We start from the raw sequence: 22,233 nt of genomic DNA, 5'->3' as shown, positions 1-22,233 counted from the left end.
CTGTGGTGCAACATGGGTTGGTGGATGGAGTGAAACATGATGTCCCAGATGTGCTCAATCAGATTCAGGTCTGGGGAACGGGCGGGCCAGTCCTTAGCATCAATGCCTTCCTCTTGCAGGTCTGTAAAAAAAAAAAAAAAAAGATTTTTCTGGGAGAATAAATCATTATTGCTTTTACCTACCTGTCGGCATTCTGTGTCCTGCGCCACTGGAAACCGGCGTTCCTCCTGAAGCTTTTCTTTGTACCTGACACACTCCAGCCACATGAGGTCTAGCATTGTCTTGCATTAGGAGGAACCCAGGGCCAACCGCATCAGTGTATGGTCTCACAAGGGGTCTGAGGATCTCATCTCGCTACCTACTGGCAGTCAGGCTACCTCTGGCAAACACATGGAGGGCTGTGCGGCCCCCCAAAGAAATGCCACCCTACACCATTACTGACCCACCGCCAAACTGGTCATGCTGGAGGATGTTGCAGGCAGCAGAACATTCTCCACAGCGTCTCCAGACTCTGTCACGTGTGCTCAGTGTTAACCTGCTTTCATCTGTGAAGAGCACAGGGTGCCAGTGGTGAATTTGCCAATCTTGATGTTCTCTGGCAAATGCCAAACATCCTGCACGGTGTTGGGTGGACACATGCACATTTGTGGCCTGCTGGAGGTCATTTTGCAGGGCTCTGGCAGTGCTCCTCCTTGCACAAAGGTGAACGTAGCGGTCCTGCTGCTTGGTTGTTGTCCTCCTACGGCCTCCTCCACGTCTCCTGGTGTACTGGCCTGTCTCCTGATAGCGCATCCATGCTCTGGACTCTACGCTGACAGACACCGGAAACCTTCTTGCCACTGCTCCCATTGATGTGCCATCCTGGATGAGCTGCACTTCCTGGGCCACTTGTGTGGGTTGTAGACTCCATCTCATGCTACCACTAGAGTGAAAACACCTCCAGCAGTCAAGTGACCAAAACATCAGCCAGGAAGCATACGAACTGAGAAGTGGTGTGTGTTCACCACATGCACAACCACTCCTTTATTGTGGGTGTCTTGCTAATGGCCTATAATTTCCACCTGTTGTCAGTTCCATTTGCACAACTGCATGTGAAATTGATTGTTAATCAGTGTTGCTTCCTGAGTGGACAGTGTGATTTCACAGAAGTGTGATTGACTTGGAGTTACATTGTGTTCTTTAACCTCTTAAGGACTCAGGGCGTACCTGTATTCCCTGAGCCCTGTCCCGGTGTTTAAAACGGGGTCACGCCGTGACTCCGCATCACATCGGGTCGGTCCCGGCTGCTATTCATAGTCGGGACCCTGGGCTAACAGCGCGCGACACCGATCGTTGTGCCGCGTGCTATTAACCCTTCAGATGCGGCGCACAAAGTTGACCGCCGAGTCTGAAAGTGAAAGTAAACTCTTCCTGGCAGCTCAGTCGGGCTGATAGGGACATCGGGATAAAATCGCGATATTCGTTTCAGCTGGGACGCAAGGTCTCCTTACCTGTCTCCGCGGCGTCCGATCGGGGTTTGATTGCTCCAAGCCTGAGCTACAGGCTTGAGCAATGGAGCCCCTATCTCACTGATCAGTGCAAAGCTATGGCTTTGCAGTGATCAGCATAAGAGATCAGTGTGTGCAGTGTTATAGGTCCCTATGGGAGCTATAACACTGCAGGGAAAAAAAGTTAACAAAGGTCATTTAATCCCTTCCCTAATAAAAGTTTGAATCACCCCCCATTTTCCCCATTTAAAAAAAAAAAAAGTGTAAATAAGAATAAACATATGTGGTATGGCCGCGCACGGAAATGTCCGAACTATAAAAATATATACCGTATATACTCGAGTATAAGCCGACCCGAGTAGAAGCCGAGACCCCTAATTTCAACCCAAAATCCCAGGAAAAAAAAAAGTTATTGACTCGAGTATAAGCCTAGGGTGGGAAATACATCATCCCCCCCTGTCATCATCCCACACATCCCCCCTTCATCATCCCCTTATCATCCCACACATCCCCCCTTCATCATCCCCTGTCATCATCCCACACATCCCCCCTTCATCATCCCCTTATCATCCCACACATCCCCCCTTCATCATCCCCCTATCATCCCACACATCCCCCCTTCATCATCCCCTTATCATCCCACACATCCCTCCTTCATCATCCCCTTATCATCCCACACATCCCCCCCTTCATCATCCCCTTATCATCCCACACATCCCCCCTTCATCATCCCCTTATCATCCCACACATCCCCCCTTCATCATCCCCTTATCATCCCACACATCCCCCCTTCATCAACCCCTTATCATCCCACACATCCCCCCTTCATCATCCCCTTATCATCCCACACATCCCCCCTTCATCATCCCCTTATCATCCCGCACATCCCCCCTTCATCATCCCCTTATCATCCCGCACATCCCCCCTTCATCATCCCCTTGTCATCCCGCACATCCCCCCTTCATCATCCCCTTGTCATCATTCGCCCTCATTGTCCTTCAATCTGCGGACCTCCAGAGGTTTCAAAACTACAACTCCCAGCAAGCCCGGGCAGCCATCGGCTGTCCGGGCTTGCTGGGAGTTGTAGTTTTGAAACCTCCGGAGGTCCGCAGGTTGAAGACCACTGCGGCCTTCGACATCATCCAGCCCCCTCTCACCCCCCTTTAGTTCTGAGTACTCACCTCCGCTCGGCGCTGGTCCGGTCCTGCAGGACTGTCCGGTGAGGAGGTGGTCCGGGCTGCTATCTTCACCGGGGGCGCCTCTTCTCCGCGCTTCCGGCCCGGAATAGAGGCGTTGCCTTGACAATGACGCAGAAGTACGTTGGCAATGAACGCACCTCTGCGTCGTTGTCAAGGCAACGTGACTATTCTGAGGCCGGGCCCGAAGCGCTTAGAAGAGGCCTCCCCGGTGAAGATAGCAGCCCGGAACCACTATCCCACCGGACCACCTCCTCTCCGGACAGCCCTGCAGCACCGGACCAGCGCCGAGCGGAGGTGAGTACTCAGAACTAAAGGGGGGTGAGAGGAGGCTGGATGATGTCGAAGGCCGCAGTGGTCTTCAACCTGCGGACCTCCGGAGGTTTCAAAACTACAACTCCCAGCAAGCCCGGACAGCCGATGGCTGGCCGGGCTTGCTGGGAGTTGTAGTTTTGAAACCTCTGGAGGTCCGCAGGTTGAAGACCACTGCGGGTGTGGGAGTTCACTCGAGTATAAGCCGAGGGGGGTGTTTTCAGCACGAAAAATCGTGCTGAAAAACTCGGCTTATACTCGAGTATATACGGTAGTTAGTTAAATCGCACGGTCAATGGCGTACACGTAAAAAAAAATCTAAAGTCCAAAATAGCGCATTTTTGGTCACTTTTTGTATCATGAAAAAATGAATAAAAAGCGATAAAGTTCGATCAATACAAAAATGGTACCAATAAAAACTTCACAACGCGGCACAAAAAATTAGTCCTCATACCGGCCCGTACGCGGAAAAATAAAAAAAGTTTTATAAATATAAATTTTCCTGCATGTAGTTATGATTTTTTTCCGAAGTACGACAATATCCAACCTATATAAGTAGGGTATCATTTTAACCGTATGGACCTACAGAATAAAGATGACATGTTATTTTTACCGAAAAATGCACTGCGTAGAAACGGAAGCCCCCAAAATTTACAAAATTAAATTTTTTCTTCAATTTTGTCGCACAATGATTTTTTTTTTCTGTTTCGCCGTGGATTTTTTGGTAAAAAACGTAGAATTGGTGGCGCAAAAAAAATTAGCCATCATATGGAATTTTATGTGCAAAATTGAAAGCGTTATGATTTTTAGGTGATGAGGAAAAATGAAAATGCAAAAACATAAAAACGCTGAGTCCTTAAGGGGTTAAGTGTTCCCTTTATTTTTTTGAGCAATGTATATCTCTTCGCATTCTGAGGCCATAGAAAGGCTCTGGCCACAGAGGACATGCCACATAGAAGCTGGGACCCTTCAGTACAGGGCTGTAATTTTATTTTCCTACTTTCACATAGAAATATTAATATTACATGCAAATTATTGGTATTTTTGGACCATTTCTGGGCTTGGGCAATATATAGGAACTATTTACATGGTTATGTGCCATAGAGGGTTCTAGATACACATTAGCTGGTTCAACTGCATATATACATTTTATGCCTTTATCTGCCTTTTTCTTTTGTGCTTCTACAATTATTTAATGGGCGTCGTAGCATCTTGTATATTGAATTACTTAGTATTGAAGTACTCGGTGTAATGCTGTAGATTTTTTTGTGTCTTTTGATTTAGCAGAGAAATTGTCTGGTGAGCCAAAACATGTCAACATTACTTTTATTGCTATTTGCCCTGGTTGTGTGATGGGCAAACAAAGCACTGATAACTGCAAAGGGGTATTCTGGGTAGTAACTTTTATGCCTAATTCTGTTCAGTCAGGTTGTAAAATGAAAAGAAAAATATATCTACTTACCTTCCTCACTCTCCCACTGCTGCTGTTCCGATGGAGCCCCAATCCCATGTACTGACCTCCAGAAGTGCTTCAGGATCGGTGCTTTTCATACGTCAGCAGCAAGGACTGCATGTATAAGCAAGAGTCACAGTCTAGAAAGGAAACCACAAAATGATATGATCCATGGGGGAGAAGAACAGTACAGAAATGCAAGTTACTTAATGTAAAAACAGATAACTTGGGCCCCAATCCCTGGCGGCTGATCTGGCGATGAGAAAGTTAAAGCTTTGATAACATTTGCGTTTTTTCTATTTTGTTTTTACAAATAAACAATTTAAACTAATCTACACTTACTGGCCACTGTATTAGGTACTCCTGTTTAATTGCGTGTTAATACAAATGGCTCATTAGCCAGTCTCATGGCAGTATGTCAGTGCATTTAGGCATGTAGACGTGGTCAAAACAACTTATTGAAACAGTCTTAAAATGGGCATTTAAGTGACTTCCTAAATGTGGCACTTGCTAAAACTACTATGCCTCCTTGTGTTTTCAGGTGCTTCAAGTGTTAATTTGCATACTGGGGACTGTTGCCTTGAAAGCACTGACATCAACCATACTTGGTGTTAAAGATGATGTGAGTATGCGGATACCTCAACACAAGCATTATACTAAAGCCTCTGTTACCCTTTTTCCTTTATTTGCTAATTTTATTTTTTTTTGTTTATTTTATTTATTTTTTTATAATAATGAGCTTCTTTTTCTGTTTTTATTACATTCTTCATACCCCTGTTCATGCAAGATCCGTTCACTTGTCTGAATTTCTCATTAAAGGGAAGTGGTAGATGACCATTGTCTCATCTCTATTGTTTAGTAAGATGCATGGTTAGAATGTCATTGACCTCACCTTGTCATTTCATCTTATACTCGCAGGCATGCAAAATGACTACTTAGTAATATTATACGTAATGCAAGTACATGATAGACATCTTTTCACAGACTGCCTTTACATGGTTTGCTCCGTTTTGTATTAGCGAGGCCAGAAGTTCATTGCCATTCATTAATTTTCCATCTTTTACATCGGAGTCTGTTCTCATTTTAATTCCCTCTGACATAAAGAAGTAGTTAATAACTTGTTTTACATATATTACACATCTTAACTGGGTATCAGGAGGGATTCTTAAATGAAGAATAGTTTGGGTCTATTGTCATTCGGAAAGTATCAGATAACAAGATTGACTATTCTTACATTGACAAAACGTCTCAGCTTCGCTTATGAAATTATAATTTTCTCAACAATTTTGGCCTATAGCTGTCATGGAGTGAAAGAAAATCTGTTTTGATGGTTCACACTTCCTTTAATCACTGTCCTACATAATTATGGCATATTACATATTCTTTTCTTTAGTGAGAGAAAAAAATTATAGGCGCACTTCACAAATTCTCCATGTTTTGGACTAAATGAGCAGTGAAGACAGAGTACAGTAAGGGCTCATTCACACCATCTTCCGGGTGAAGATTCCATCTGCAGCGGGCACCTGCATAACAAGCTGGCACTAGGACTGCTCGGAAATGTGCCATTTTAATAGACTACTGCATTTCAGAGCTGACACCACCCATAGAATGAACATGTTCATTCTTTCAGAGGAATCTGTGGTCTGGAATTTCGTCGGTGGAGCGACTGCCACAGAAGTTCTGTAGTGTGAGTGTTACAGCTGAAGAACAATGAGACGCAGCTGCGTCCTAGTTGTCAAGGGGAATTCCGCTCAGTAAAAATATGTAGTGTGAAGTGATTGCTAGGTGCGCTGTATGGGCTTGAACTGAGAGGTATTGGCAGAACTAAAACTTGGGTATCTTGGTTGGCAGCAGTGACCTTAAAGGGGTATTCCAGGAAAAAACTTTTTTTTATATATCAACTGGCTCCAGAAAGTTAAACAGATTTTTAAATTACTTCTATTAAAAAATCTTAATTCTCTCAGTACTTATAAGCTTCTAAAGTTTAGGTTGTTCTTTTCTGTCTAAATCCTCTCTGATGACACCTGTCTCGGGAAACGCCCAGTTTAGAAGCAAATTCCCATAGCAAACCTCAGACAGAAAAGAACAACCTTAACTTCAGAAGCTCATAAGTACTGAAAGGATTAAGATTTTTTAATAGAAGTAATTTACAAATCTGTTTAACTTTCTGGAGCCAGTTGATATATATAAAAAAGTTTTTTTTCTGGAATACCCCTTTAACAGGTCAAGTAACAAATGTTAAGTACAGCTGAAAAAAAGGTATTCTTTTTAAATAAACTTTTTATGAAAAGAAAAGCAAAGGAAAAATGGATTCAGAATTGACTAACTTAACCTATAAAAACAATTGGCTGTCAAACCCACCATTGCCTTTGTCATTACTGTATATATATTCTATCATAGACCTTCACAAGACAGCTCCTGGAATGAATGAAGAATATATCACTACTGTAATTGTGTATGTAATAGAAATTTCTCTAAAGATGCCTCATATCAAGGACATGAACCAAAACGTTGTGCAGCGTGCCGTCTAAATGGCCTGAAAACATCTGCAGTGACATTTATAAAGGAACACTTATGTGAATGTAATTTCAATCATTGTATTCCGTCATTTAGATATATGTTTAATTTTTTTATGCTATCTCTTGTTTTCTTTTTCCCCAGGCACATATCTTCAATATACTGAAGTCAAAGTTTACAAGTTACAAAGATTTTGACACATTGATGTATACCTGTGCACCCGAGTTTGACTTTATGGAGAGTGAGGTATGATCCTATAGTTAGGATAAGGAAATATGTGTCAGATCTCCCAGTATCATGTACAACACTCTGGTTTCACGTCACTCCCATAGACAGTGCATGGAGGGCATGCCATCTGTCACTCCATACAGCTGGGTGCGCCAAGGCCCCTTTCTTGTGACAGAGGTTGGTCCCCCTGCGGTCAGGTGCCCCCCAATTCCTGCAGTCTTTTCTCATTTGGGAAACAGATGCTTTTAGGAATATTACACTTACCTAAAACTTTTTCCTTCACTGTTGCTGAATAATAATCATTAGCAACAGAGAAGTGCATGGCATAGAATTTTATTGGCTTCCTCATTTTCTTTGCAGTGGGCGCAAGGGGTCGTGAGTTGACAGAGAGAGTCCCCTCCCACTATTTAGACCCAGAGATTCTATGACTTCTGTTGACCATGGTATCTAAAGAGTTAAACAGGCAAGATTAGAGCTAGGTCCTATTCCTGCCGTTTCAGCAGGGTTTCAGCTGTATGTCACGTCTGATACTGGTGGCGAGGGCTCTGCTTTTGAGCACGTGCCATGTGAGCGATGTACATGTAAGAAACTTTACAGTTATTGTCCATCCATTTTCACCAAGATGTGATGGGGTTAATATTATTGGAGTTGTGTATATATAGATTCTTGAATTTTGTTCTCCACATCCAATTTTTTACCAGGGAGTTTTTTTGGATTTTTTTTTTTTATAGAAGTTATATATTTTTGTGCCTTCTATCTAGAGAAGAATTATTATTGTATTTTAATCATCACTGTTGAGCATGGCTTATGTAAAAGTTATTTCTGTACTGTTTTTCCAACTTAAGTTTGGCAGTTTTTGGACATTTTGTGTCCTATTATAACCAATATATCTACCTGTTTCCTGAAAAAAAAAAGAATAGACATTTTTCACAGTGCCGTCATTAGTGTAAATGTATTTTTTTTTAAAACACAACTTTTAAGGTAGTCAGAAAGTACAGAACATAGAGTACATTCCAGTAATATTGTTTACAGTAAATGTAAACGTGTTAGTTCTCATGTAGTGCACAGTACAAGAATAAGCTCTAGACTTCGCATATGCTTGAATTTAAATTGTGGATGTAGGTTTTTTTCACTTAAGTAAATGTATTTGTCTGAAGCAGCATCTTTCTTTTTCTACTTTTAGACACCATGGAGATATTTAAAGACGCTATTACTTCCTGTAGTTATCATTGTCTTTTTAGCCATATGTGTGTCGGTAAGTACTCTAGATCAGTAAAGGGTATGTTCACACATTCTAAAGAAGCCCTTTTTGGTTGCAAAAACATCATTTTTTAAAAGTTTTAAATAGAGTGATCTCATTGCCCAAAACCTCACTCCTGTTGACTTCCATGAGTGGTGGGGAAAATCTACTGAGAAGAAATGACATGTCATTTCTTTTTAGCGTGGAAGCTCCCATTGAAGTCACTGATATATAGGCTTGTATGTCAGCGCTGGGGATGAATATTGACATAACAATGTATGCCCCGAATTATGATAAATAGCCCTATAGCTATGCATGTTTTTGCACTTGTGTTTTCCAGTGAGTGATCTGCTTTAACCCCTTCACACTAAATCTGGTAATGTATGTGGTGGCAGCTGCTGCCTCGCCACAACACCATGTACATGTACCTGATTGTAATAAATTGTCACTGTGTCGCCGGGCTCAGTGACAGTTCGGTGAACTCGGCTGTGTGAAGCCAGGCAGGGACCAGTCACCATGGTCCCCAGGCACGGTCACTCCTATTGATCCATCAGTACTGACAGACCAATAGGACTAGACCCCTTCTTGTACTTAAAGGGGTACTACCATGGAAAACTTTTTTTTTTTTTATTAATCAACTGGTGCCAGAAAGTTAAACAGATTTGTAAATCACTTCTATTTAAAAATCTTAATCCTTCCAGTACTTTTTAGGGGCTGTATACTAAAGAGAAATCCAAAAAGAAATGCATTTCCTGTGATGTCCTGACCACAGTGCTCTTTGTTGACCTCTGCTGTCCAATTTAGGAACTGTCCAGAGAAGCATATGTTTGCTATGGGGATTGTCTCCAGTTCCTAAAATGGACAGCAGAGGTCAGCAGAGAGCACTGTGGTCAGGACATCAGAGGAAATGCATTTCTTTTTTGGATTTCTCTTTAGTATACAGCCCCTAAAAAGTACTGGAAGGATTAAGATTTTTTAATAGAAGTGATTTACAAATCTGTTTAACTTTCTGGCACCAGTTGATTTAAAAAAATAAAAAGTTTTCCATGGTAGTATCCCTTTAAGTTGGTGAAGCAATTAGAGGAGAGAAGCGGCCCCAATCAGAGGAAGCCAGACGCAGCATCAGTGTGATTGCAGCATCTATTAGGGCTAAAAAGGGAGGGAGCTCCCTCTGGTCTCCATTGCCATGGCTACAGAAGCTGATCGGGCTCTGACAGGCATCGGGATAATACAGTGCAGTTCAGATGTGTATTGCACTGTATCCATGTGTTCAGTAAACATATGTAAATAAGAATGAATTTATATATTTATATATATCACCTATAATAGTTCCCCTAAATATGTCAACTCATTCCTGAGAACACAAAAAGAGCCCTCTCACACTTGTGTCAGAATATGGCGACGGTCAAAAATTAAATTTTACAGTGTAAATGTAATAAACCATTCTAAAAAGTATATGAACTAGGTATCACCATATTCGTACTGACCTGCAGAATAAAATTGTCATGTCATTATCATTGGTATTTGTATGACATGGTAAGTACTGTAGAAAATGTTATTAAAGTCAACAAAATTAAAAATGTATTTATACTGCCTCCATAAATATGAAATAAAAATGTATCAAAATATGATAAGTACCCCAAAATGGTACCTAAAACAATGTCAACTCCTCCTGCAAAAATAAAGCACTCCAGCAATACAGCTCCATCAGTGGAAAAGTATATAAATTTGGCATTGCCATTATTGTACCAACCTGAAGAGTAAAGTCACCATGTCATTTATACTGCATGAAGAACAGTGCAAAAAAAATGTAAGAACCACACAATTGATTTCTATATTCATACTACCTCACAGAAAGTGAAAGAAAAAAAGGGTGTATATGTACCGCAGAATGGTACCAATGGAAGCGTTAACTTGTCTCCCAAAAATATTTTCCACCCAAAGGCCTCTGCACCTTGATACAGTGCCGACAAAGTATCGTAACTAAAATGAGGCCCCAAAATCCATATGGTGCTCCTATATGTCTCAGGCCTGTGTGTGAGGGCCACATGGAATATTTTTAAATATGTCAGAATTATGTGAATAAATGTTGAGTTGTATTTCTCTATAATCACCTGCTGTGTTACAGAAAAAAAAGGATGATAATGGAAAAACTGGGAAAAAATAGAGTGATTTATGGGGGTATGTAATATACAGGCCCCTAAAATCAGAACTAAGCTGGTCCCTAAACAAATCTGATTTTGAATTTTTCTTTGAAATTTGAAATTTCCTAAAAAAGTGAAAGGGTGTTAAACAAATGATGGCATCATTGAGAAGACATATTGTAAATGTGATTTAATTCTTAACTTAAAGGGGTTATCCAGAAAAAATATTGTTTTTAATATATCAACTGGCTCCAGAAAGTTAAACAGATTTGTAAATTATTTCTATTGAAATATCTTAATCCTTTCAGTACTTATGAGCTGCTGAAGTTGAGTTGTTCTTTTCTGTCTAAGTGCTCTATGATGACACGTGTCTCGGCAACCGCCCAGTTTAGAAGCAAATCCCCATAGCAAACCTCTACTACTCTGCTGCCATCTCTGCTTGTCTCGGGAACTGCACAGAGAGCACTGTTGCCAGACAGAAAACAACAACTCAACTTCAGCAGCTGATAATTATTGAAAGGATTACGATTTTTTAAGAGAAGTAATTTACAAATCTGTTTAACTTTCTAGAGCCAGTTCATATAAAAGAAAAAAAAAATCTTTTTTTTTCCTGGAATACCCTTTAAGTGGCATGACTATATCTCAAACAAGCAAAAATTTCTAAAAATGCTAATTTTTTTTCTCACAATATTTTAGATTTCTTTTTACAAAAACCCCTGAATATATCAACAAAAAATTACCCATTAATATAAAGTACAATGTGTCACAAAAAAACTATCTCAGAATCTCTTAACTCATTAAAAACATGTCAAAGTTATTTCCACATAAAGAGACATAAGCCAGATTTGACAAATTAGGCTTGGTCATTAAAGGAGATATCTCATGGAATAAAAAGTATCCCCCTACCCGCAGTATGGAGCCCTGTCTCTCCCCTGAAGCGGCGCATCACAACCACCTCCCGTAGCGGGGGGCCGCAACTCCACTTTGTATATCTCTATGGGAGGGCTGTTTGGCAGTCTTTGGCTCTCCCATAGAGCTATATGGAAAAGGTGTGGCGGACCCTGCTTCGGGCAAGGGTCGTGACACACCACTCCATACAGGAGATCACTGGGCCTCCCAGTGCTTGGACCCCCTGTGATCAAAAACGTATCCTCTATCCGCAGGGGATAAGTTTTATTCCATTAGACTACTCCTTTAAGGTCACAACAGGCCGAGGCATGTAGCAGTTAAATCTACATGAATGAGATTTAATACTGTTGGATTATTAAATATTCTGTACCATAGGATGTTTATCAAATATCATAGATCACAATCATTTCAAATTAAAGGCACAATAATTATTTTTTTTTTCCTATCTGTCCATGTGCAATAAGAGTCTGGAGGTAACTGAAGTGACATGGTAAAAAAGAAATTAGCATGCTACATTACAAAAAATATTACAAATTTTATTGCCAAAAAACATAATTAAGCAGCACATAATAAAAACAATGAAATATGTACAGGTGTGCACTGCATTGTCTGCAGCATAAATGAAATCTCACAAAGAATTCAGATACACTCTGCAAATGTGTGTGAACATTAAATAGATGAATTATTTTAAACTGCATTGCTGCTATACAGTTGCAAGAAAAAGTATGTGAAGCCTTTGGAATGATATAGATTTCTGCACAAACTGATCATAACATGTGATCTGATCTTCATCTAAGTCACAACAATAGACAATCACAGTCTGCTTAAACTAATAACACACAAAGAATTAATTGTTACCATGATTTTATTGAACACACCATGCAAATATTCACAGTGCAAGTTTATTTTTTGTGCCACCAATTCAACTTTGTAATGATATCAGTCATTTTACCCAAAAACCTACTGCGAAACAGAAAAAAAAAAATCATTGTGCGACAAAATTGAAGAAAAAACACCATTTTGTAAATTTTGGGGGGCTTTCGTTTCTACACAGTATATTTTTCGGTAAAAATGACACCTTATCTTTATTTTGTAGATACATACGATTAAAATGATCCCCTACTTATATATTGTGTATTACTTCCGGAAAAAATCATAACTACATGGAGGAAAATGTATACGTTTAAAATTGTCATCTTCTGACCCCTATAACTTTTTTATTTTTCCGTTTATGGGCGGTATGAGGGCTCATTTTTTGCGCCGTGATCTTAAGTTTTTAGCGGTGCCATTTTGTATTGTATTTATCAGACTGTTTGACTGCTTTTTATTAACTTTTTCATGATATAAAAAGTGAACAAAAATACGCTATTTCAGACTTTAGATTTTTTTTGCGCATACGCCATTGACCGTGCGGTTTAATTAAATGGGCACTGTCATGAAAACCAAAAATTGATATGTTGTAGTACTTCAGTACTACAACATATCTCTAATATAGTTTAATTAAAAAAAGTGATTTTAAAACAGTTTAAAATCACTTTTAAATTCGGCCACTAGGGGTCGCCCTCCTAGTGGCCGAATGCATTCAGCAGTGACGTCACCACTGAATTTCGACTCGTTGAAGCCTGGCAACGAGTCGAAATTCAGGCACTGCAGTGCTCGCTCCCGCCTGTCAATCAGACAGGCGGGAGCGAGCGCTTTGAAGGAAGAAGACGCGCGCAGGCTCGGGGACAAGGTAAAGTATTATGTTCACTGTATTATGTATACTGTTCACCTATACAGTATGCCTCCAGTTCCCCCACTACAACTGCCAGCATGCCCTGGGAGTTTTAGTGGGGAAGCCTGGAGGGACACTGTATAGGTGAACTGAGGGGTAGTGGGTTGAGCGGAGCAGCGGGGCCGGGGGGGGATTTGCGGGCTGCTCGGCGTGGAGGGAGTACTCTGGGTGAACTAAGGGGGAGGGGGAGGGAGTTGAGTGGCGCGACGGGGGCGGGGGAGGGTTTGCGGGCTGCACGGCGGGTGATGTGCTCCGGTGTTCATCTATACAGAGTGCCTCCAGTTGTTTCCCCACTACAACTCCCAGCATGCCCTGACAGCCAATAGATGTCAGGGCAAGCTGGGAGTTGCAGTGGGGAAAAAGCTGGAGGCACCCTGTATAGGTGAACTACGGGCGGAAGTGCCGGCCCCAGCAGGCATCAGTGACGTGGTGCCTGCTGGGGAAGTCTGCCTGGTAGTGAGCACACTACCAGGCAGACAAAAAAGCGTTTTTAATATGTAAAAAAAAAAATTAAAGGCAGGGAGGGGGTTAGGGATAGATGGGTAATAGGCAGGGACAGAAAAGAAAAAAAAAGTGATGGTGGGAGCTACCCTTTAATGATATATTTTTATAATTCAGACAATTTCCACACGCAGCGATATCACATATGTTTGTTTTTTATTTACACTTTTTTTTATGGGAAAAGGGGGGTGATTCAAACTTTTATTGGGGAAGGGGTTAAATGATCTTTTTTCACTTTTTTTTTGCAATGTTATAGCTCCCATAGGGGGCTATAACACTGCACGCACTGATCTTTTACATTGATCAATGGTTTCTCATAGAAAACCATTGATCAATGATTCTGCCGCTTGACTGCTCATGCCTGGATCTCGAGCACTGAGCAGTCATTCGGCGATCTGACAGCGAGGAGGAAGGTAGGGGACCCTCCTGCTATCCTACGATCTGGGCGATCTCGAACAGCCCACTGAGCTAGCCGTGGGCAGTTTCTTTTCATTTTAGACACGGCGTTCAACTTTGAACACCCCGTCTGAAGAGTTAATAGCACGCGGCACCGTGATCAGTGCCGGGCTCTATTAACCACGGGTCCTGGCCGTTGTTAGAGGCTGTGGCCCCGCATTATAGAAAGGGAGTGGACTGAGGGCGTACAGGTACGCCCTCCGTCCCAAACAGGTTAATAACTGGTTGAACCTCCTTTGGCAGAAATAACTTCAACCAAAGGTTTCTTGTAGTTGCAGATCAGACATACAGTTTCAGTTCAGCAATATTTTGGGGATGTCTGGTGTGAATCGCTTTCATGAAGATCAGATCACATTTTATGACCAATTGGTGCAGTAACCCATATAATTCCAAAGGGTTCACATACTTTTTCTTGCAACTATATTTACTATATATGCATAATTGTTGTTGCACACATTTCCATTAAGTTGTTTTGAGCCTGTTATATTTTATATTTTCCTCTTTCAGATTAATGCAGGTTATTTTTCTTTTCGACAGCAGAGAAAATTGGCAATTTGTATGACTAAAATTATTTCTATTCTGATATGGATTGATTTTCCTATTTATTTATTTTAAAGACACTTAAAGATACTCTTACATCAAGTAGACAAAAAAACAACAGAGGACCAGATAACGAAAGGTATTTTTCTTCCTTTCAATTTCTCACAAATATGTAAGAAACTGGTTTATATATTCATTGTAATGCATAAACAGTGTTATTATTAACTTAAAGGTGTTATCCAGGAAAAAAAAACTTTTTTTTAAGATATCAACTGGCTCCAGAAAGTTAAACAGATCTGTAAATTACTTCTATTAAAAAATATTAATCCTTTCAGTACTTCTGAGCTGCTGAAGTTGAGTTGTTCTTTTCTGTCTAAGTGCTCTCTGATCACACCTGTCTCGTGAACTGTCCAGGGTAGAAGCAAATCCCCATAGCAAACCTCTTCTACTCTGTGCAGTTCCCGAGACAAGCAGAGATGTCAGCAGAGAGCACTGTTGTCAGACAGAAAAGAACAACTCAACTTCAGCAGCATATAATTATTGGAAGGATTATGATTTTTTTTTTATAGAAGTAATTTACAAATCTCTAACTTTCTGGAGCCAGTTGATATATAATTTTTTTTTCCTGGAATACCCCTTTAATCTCTTAGTACTGCCAGTGCATTTATTTATAGCAGCTACTTTTGTTCCACTGCATATGCCTTTTTGCTGCACAGCACAATAAGCCCTACACAGATGTTCCATGTTGAGTGGGGCTGCTTGGCTGTCTTATGAATGTAAATATGTTATACTGTGGAATCTAAACAGCCACCAAAATCTACTTTGTGTTCATTTAGAAAGCATTCTGATCGCAGGGGTTCTGACTACTTAAACCCCCCCCCAAGAACAGAAGACTTGAGTATCCATTCTTGAGATTGGATCCCCCACAACCAGATAGTTATGCCCTATCCTGGTGGGAGAACCCAAACACAGCTGCACACCTCCGTATTTTTTATCACGTTCCCTGCTGCTGCTGCTGGAAATTTGTGTCCTGTATATGAAGGCAGGTCCTGGTAATGGTGGACATCAGCGATCCAGCAGACCAGAGAAGTAGATCGTTGATAATACTGATCAGTGAGCACTGAACAGTATTAGCAATTTTATTGCTGTAAAAAGTCCCCTATGGGGACAAAAAAGTGTGAAACAAAACAAAAAAAATTTGGAATTTTTTTTTAAAGCCCCTCCTCCCCAATACAAATTTAAAGGGGCTATCCAGGAATAGGAAAACTGCTTATTTCTTAAAAAAAAAAAAAAAAAAAGCAGCACTCCCTGTCTGTCTCCAGGTTGGGTGTGGATAAGAGCCATTGAAGTGAATGGAGCCAAGTTGTAATACCACATACAACCTGGGGACATCCCTCCCTCCCCCCAGACAAACCTCAGATGTACAAAATACAATTAGACACATGTCAAAGCACACAGAATAAATATAAGAAAATATACGTCTATGAACTCAAATGCCACCTCAGCCATCCCCGCCTAGAAGAATATTGCAATAAAAGGAGAGAGACACAGAAAGAGCAGTCAGAACCTGCCACAATGCAGAGAGAGGGAGAGAGGAGCAAGGTGAAGACATCTTACACATAAAAGATAAACTAAACCTAGGGAAACCTCTGCATTTCTCTTGAAGCCAGTTCAGACTCATCCAGCCACACTTCCCATAGTTTTTCAAAATTATGCATAGCATTTAGCTTGCGGTACACACCCTTCTTTAGATTAACCAACCAGTTAACCTTGGCTATGAACTCCGGCACAGTTTGAAGGGCACTGTCCAACTAATGTAACGTTATCAGTTTATGAACCATATATAGCATCCTAGCTATCGGTAATTTATAAGGATGCTTTACAACTAAATCTTCCACATACACCAGGACACAGACCAGTGGAGACAGATTGATGGAGACCTTATACACTTGAGAAATAATATCAATGCTGACCATGATGACCACATCGTGTAAGTGAGATCCACATTAGGCAGGACAGTGAGAATCAGATTGGAGTCCTCAATTTTGGAGTCCTATAGACCCTATGCAACAAGTAGATCTGGGAGAGGCGATGAGCCTCACTCAGAGAGCTGTGGGGTCAGCTCCCGGATCTCTCCCCACTGGCCATCCTCGATAGGGCGAATGGACCACTCAATCTCTCCTTACTGTGGTTAGGATGTTGTTTCAAAACAATGTTCAACAATAAAAGATACAGAGCAGATATCACCCCCTCTAATGATGACTCTGTAGCTATCTTGGCCACCACTAAATTCTGGGAGATCGCTGTCCTCTCCAACCCCAAGTCAGACTGGTAGGCATGATGCAACTGCAAATAACAATGAAGCATAGGGTGAGAGAAAGGAAAGCGATCCTTCACTTGGTCAAAGGACATAAATAAATTCTTAAGGAAGAGTTGTGACACCCTCCTGAGGCCCACCCCTCTGCCAATCCTGGAAACCAGAGAGAAACAAATTGGGAAGCCATGGTGTGTCCCACACCGAAGTGTACTGGGTAGCACCAGAGAGTTCTTGTAAATCTCTAACTTTCCACCACACATTATACGTTAAGAGTAGTGTGGGGCAACCCACCCAGACAGTTTTAAATTTATGCACCTCCAAGGACTCATAAAGGTAAGGAGTATGAAGGAATTGCTGCAGCATACTGACTGACGTCCACACAGAGTCTCCGTCCCACTCCTTAAGGTTTTGTTACTGGGAGGATAGAAAGTACACCCATTAATACGAGCATTACAACCCCTCCAAACCAGTTCCCTAAACAGACGGTTAATCTTGTAGAAATACCAAAAGGACACCCAAATAGGAGCATTGTGAAGTAAATAGAACTGTGGCATCCAGATCATAGTTACAAGATTAACTCTGCAAACTACAGACAAGAACAACTTAAGCCATGCCTCCAATTTCCTCTGGAATTTAGAAAGTAGTAGGGTCAGAGGTTGGAATACTGACACAATATGTCAAAGTTTACTAGCAGAGTCAATACCAGGATTTGTCAGAAATGCCAAGTCACAGATACAGGAGAATAGTCAGAATGCCAAGCCAGAAGTCAGAAGTACTGGATGATAAAAATATCAAGAATAAACGCTAGCTACTGGAGTAAGCTCTTTCGCAGGCAAGGTCTGAAGGCATAATGCAGGCTTAAAGGGGTAGTCCAGTGGTGAAAAACTTATCCCCTATCCTAAGGATACGGGATAAGTTTGAGATCGCGGGGGGTCCGACCGCTGGGGCCCCCTGCGATCTCTCTGTACGGGGCCCCGGCTCTCCGCCGAGATAGCGGGTGTCGACCCCCGCACGAGGCGGCGGCCGACACGCCCCCTCAATACATCTCTATGGCAGAGCCGGAGATTGCCGAAGGCAGCGCTTCGGCTCTGCCATAGACTTGTATTGAGGGGGCGTGTCGGCCGCCGCCTCGTGCGGAGGTCGACACGCCCCCTTCCAGCGGGCTGTCGGGGCTCCGTACAGGAGATCGCGGGGGGCCCCAGGGGTCGGACCCCCCGCGATCTGCAACTTATCCCCTATCCTTAGGATAGGGGATAAGTTGCTCACCACTGAATCACCACTGGACTACTCCTTTAAATACGGAGCTACTCTGGCAAAAAGTCAACAAGGTCAGATGACCTATCCCTGCGGGTTCTGGCAGAACCAGGCATCACACAGATATTTAAAAAACCGCACCACCTGCAAACCCATCCCATCTAACAGGCCCATCCCCAAACACCGGCAAAAATGCGAACTTGGACCAATTAATAGTCGGGCCAGAAACCCATTCAAATTCAGTAATGACAGACATAGCGACAGGTGTAGGGAAGAAGATGGGGAACCCAAGAACAAAAGAGCGTCATCAGCATAGAGGGTAACCTTCTGCTCCGAAACACACACACCCTAGGGTGAGCCCGCAACGCCAACAGCTCTATCGCTAAAGCAAATAGCAGAGGGGAAAGCGGGCACCCCTGTCTAAAAAAAAAAAAAAAACTATTTTACTATAAAGTGTCCAGAGAAAACAAAACGTTCCATAATTTGCTAAATTGTGGTTTTCTTTCCATTTTCGGGAAAAGACAAATACAGAAACAGTCCTACTAGGTCAGTGATGGCGAACCTATTTGAGCCCGAGTGCCCAAACCGCAATGCACGCCAACTTTTTTTTCCCTCAAAGTGCCAGCACAGCAAATAAAGTGGACATCAATCATAAAAGAGAAGCGAAACTCCAACACTTTTTAGCTAAATGTAGTTTAGCTCGAAACGCACTGGAGTTTCACTTTTCTTTTATGATGTCCACCTTTTTCTACTTTTAATGCATAAAGATTAAAGGTTTGATGTTTTAATACTACATGCACCGTTATCCTTGGAAGAGCCAGAGGCAACTTTCTTTTATCTTTTGTTCTGATTCATAATACATGCATACTTAAGTCATAGATACATACACACATCATACATATATATCTATATACACACACACAACATACATACATAATGCATAAATACATACTATATGCATACGTACAAACATCATACATATACAATACATCATACATATATAATATATACTCGAGTATAAGCAGAGTTTTTCAGCACGATTTTTTGTGCTGAAAGCACCCCCCTCGGCTTATACTCGAGTGAACTCTCCGCCCTCAGTGGCCTTCAACCTGCGGACCTCCAGAGGTTTCAAAACTACAACTCCCAGCAAGCCCGGGCAGCCATCGGCTGTCCGGGCTTGCTGGGAGTTATAGTTTTGAAACCTCTGGAGGTCCGCAGGTTGAAGACCACTGCGGCCTTCGACATCGTCCAGCCCCCTCTCACCCCCTTTAGTTCTGTACTCACCTCCGCTCGGCGCTGGTCCGGTGCTGCAGGACTGTCCGGTGGGGAGGTCGTCCGGTGGGATAGTGGTTCCGGGCTGCCATCTTCACCGGGGAGGCCTCTTCTCCGTGCTTCGGGCCCGGCCCCGGAATAATCACGTTGCCTTGACGACGACGCAGAGGTACGTTCATTACCAACGTTCCTCTGCGTCATCGTAAAGGCAACGCCTCTATTCTGGGCCCAAAGCGCGGAGAAGAGGCCTCCCCGGTGAAGATGGCAGCCCGGAACCACTATCCCACCGGACGACCTCCCCACCGGACAGTCCTGCAGCACCGGACCAGCGCCGAGCGGAGGTGAGTACAGAACTAAAGGGGGTGAGAGGGGGCTGGATGATGTCGAAGGCCGCAGGGGTCTTCAACCTGCGGACCTCCAGAGGTTTCAAAACTACAACTCCCAGCAAGCCCGGACAGCCGATGGCTGCCCGGGCTTGCTGGGAGTTGTAGTTTTGAAACATCTGGAAGTCCGCAGGTTGAAGACCATGATGATGACATGTGGTGATGATGACAAGGGGATGATGAAGGGGGGGAGGGATTATGACAAGGGGATGATGAAGGGGGGGGGGTCATGGCAAGGGGATGATGAAGGGGGGGTGTGGAATGATGACAAGGGGATGATGAAGGGGGGTGGGGATGATAAGGGGATGATTAAGGGGGGGTGTGGGATGATGACAAGGGGATGATGACAGGCGGTGATGATGAAGGGGTGATGACAGGGTGATGATGATGAGGGTGTTAATGACGGGGGTCTGGATGATGACAGGGGGGATGATGTATTTCCCACCCTAGGCTTATACTCGAGTCAATAACTTTTCCTGGGATTTTGGGGTGAAATTAGGGGCCTCGGCTTATATTCGGGTCGGCTTATACTCGAGTATATACGGTACATACATCATACATATGCACATCATACATAATACATACACAAATCCATAACACATACATATACACATCATACAAATACATCATACATAAATACATCCTACATACATAATATACATACATAACACACACATATATATATATACACATAATGCATAAATACAATCATACATAATATAAACATATGCACATCATACATAATACATACACAAATCCATAATATATACATGCACACATCATACATACATACATAATACCCACCATCCACACCATACATATTACACACACCATACATACATACATATTACACACAATACATACATTCCACCCCCTCCCGTCCTCGGTCACCTTACCCCCAGTTTGTGCACTTATCTCACCTGCCACAGCCATGTTGGGGTCAGGCCAGGTGCGTCCACTCCCATCTGCTGCACACTTTGCACCATCGCCCACTTCTTCCTCACGCTGAGGAATGGACACTCCAGGAGTTGCGGCCAGGAGCATCTCAGGAGGTGGAAGCTGACGTGCGCACCTGCGCAGGGCTGCCCCTGCGCCTGCCGTTAGCGCAGCAGTGTGCGTGGCCGGGGAAGGGGGTAGGAGTGGCCCGCAGGAATGGGGGATAGAGCGGCCCAGAGGAATGGGGGATAGAGCGGCTGAAAGAAGGGGTAAACAGCGTCCGGAGCCGCAAATACATTTTTAAACATTCCGCCAAGACAGACAGCCCACTGAACGGCCTTGAAAGGCATCCGTGGCGAACTATGGCTGCGTGCCCACAGAGGAGGCTCAGCATGCCACCTGTGGCACGCATGCCATAGGTTCGCCATCACTGTACTAGGTAATGGGAACAATATAATAAATAAATAATAATAAAAATGAGAATCAATATAATAGTATAACCATTTATTGCATATATTCATGTAGTATACCGAACATCCTCTGCAGGGCCCTTGCAGCAGATGCAACACACAAAGGTAAAAATAATAATAGTACAAATGTAAAAATCTGAATAATAAAATCATATAAAATAGTACCCAACGAGTAAAGTGATGATTAGCACACAGTATTGCACAGTGTATGTATGTATGTATGTATATATATGTGTATATATATATATATATATATATATATATATAGTAGCAAATAGGCAGCAGCAACTCCATAAAGTGCAAAAAAAGTGGATTTTATTCACACAACGTGAGGCGACGTTTCGGTTTGCTCACCAAACCATTTTCAATGGATGGATCCCTGAACCTGGGCCCTATGCTGACGGCACCCGTGCACCTTATATTGGGGATGTGCTGCTCTCCTTCTGTTTATATATATATATATATATATATATATATATATATATATATATGCAGATATATTGCAGACATATAGTATGCTTGTAAATAAATTCCTTTAGTCCATTTTGTCTTTGATAAAGAACAGATGATATAAACCTGTGGATAAAAGAGGAACTTGTTCTCCTATATGCACAAGTAGAGATATGCACAGTATATGTCCATTCAGCTGGTTTCCTAGGGAGTAAAAGGAAAGAATAGTAGCATTTGGCAGCACTGTGGGTACAGATAATTTGTACCTCTGCAGTTCTTTCGGCTCGGACACCACCAGGCCTCTTAGACACTATATGTCACAGAGATTGTGCCCCCCTGCTATGTAGGGGGGAAAAGCGGTGTTGGTCTCGCAAGTCTCCTGAGAGAGGAAAGC

At 42.4% G+C, this 22,233-nt stretch overlaps 1 protein-coding gene across 7 annotated transcripts in view; it reads left to right on the top strand.

Annotated features, from left to right (window-relative positions):
* The window catches only part of DPY19L1 (dpy-19 like C-mannosyltransferase 1), a 176,472-nt gene that overhangs the window by 117,013 nt on the left and 37,226 nt on the right, over window positions 1-22,233 (top strand). For all 7 annotated transcript variants that reach the window (XM_056520449.1, XM_056520447.1, XM_056520442.1 and 4 more), the window contains 4 exons: window positions 4,990-5,070; window positions 7,110-7,211; window positions 8,377-8,448; window positions 14,835-14,896. In XM_056520449.1, the coding sequence (XP_056376424.1) occupies window positions 4,990-5,070; window positions 7,110-7,211; window positions 8,377-8,448; window positions 14,835-14,896 (317 nt within the window). The remainder of the gene's footprint in view (window positions 1-4,989; window positions 5,071-7,109; window positions 7,212-8,376; window positions 8,449-14,834; window positions 14,897-22,233) is intronic.

This window comes from Hyla sarda, chromosome 5 (genome assembly GCF_029499605.1).
Source record: "Hyla sarda isolate aHylSar1 chromosome 5, aHylSar1.hap1, whole genome shotgun sequence".
Lineage (NCBI taxonomy): Eukaryota > Metazoa > Chordata > Amphibia > Anura > Hylidae > Hyla > Hyla sarda.
Note: the sequence above shows the minus strand (reverse complement) of the source record. Positions and strands in the feature narration are given on the sequence as shown.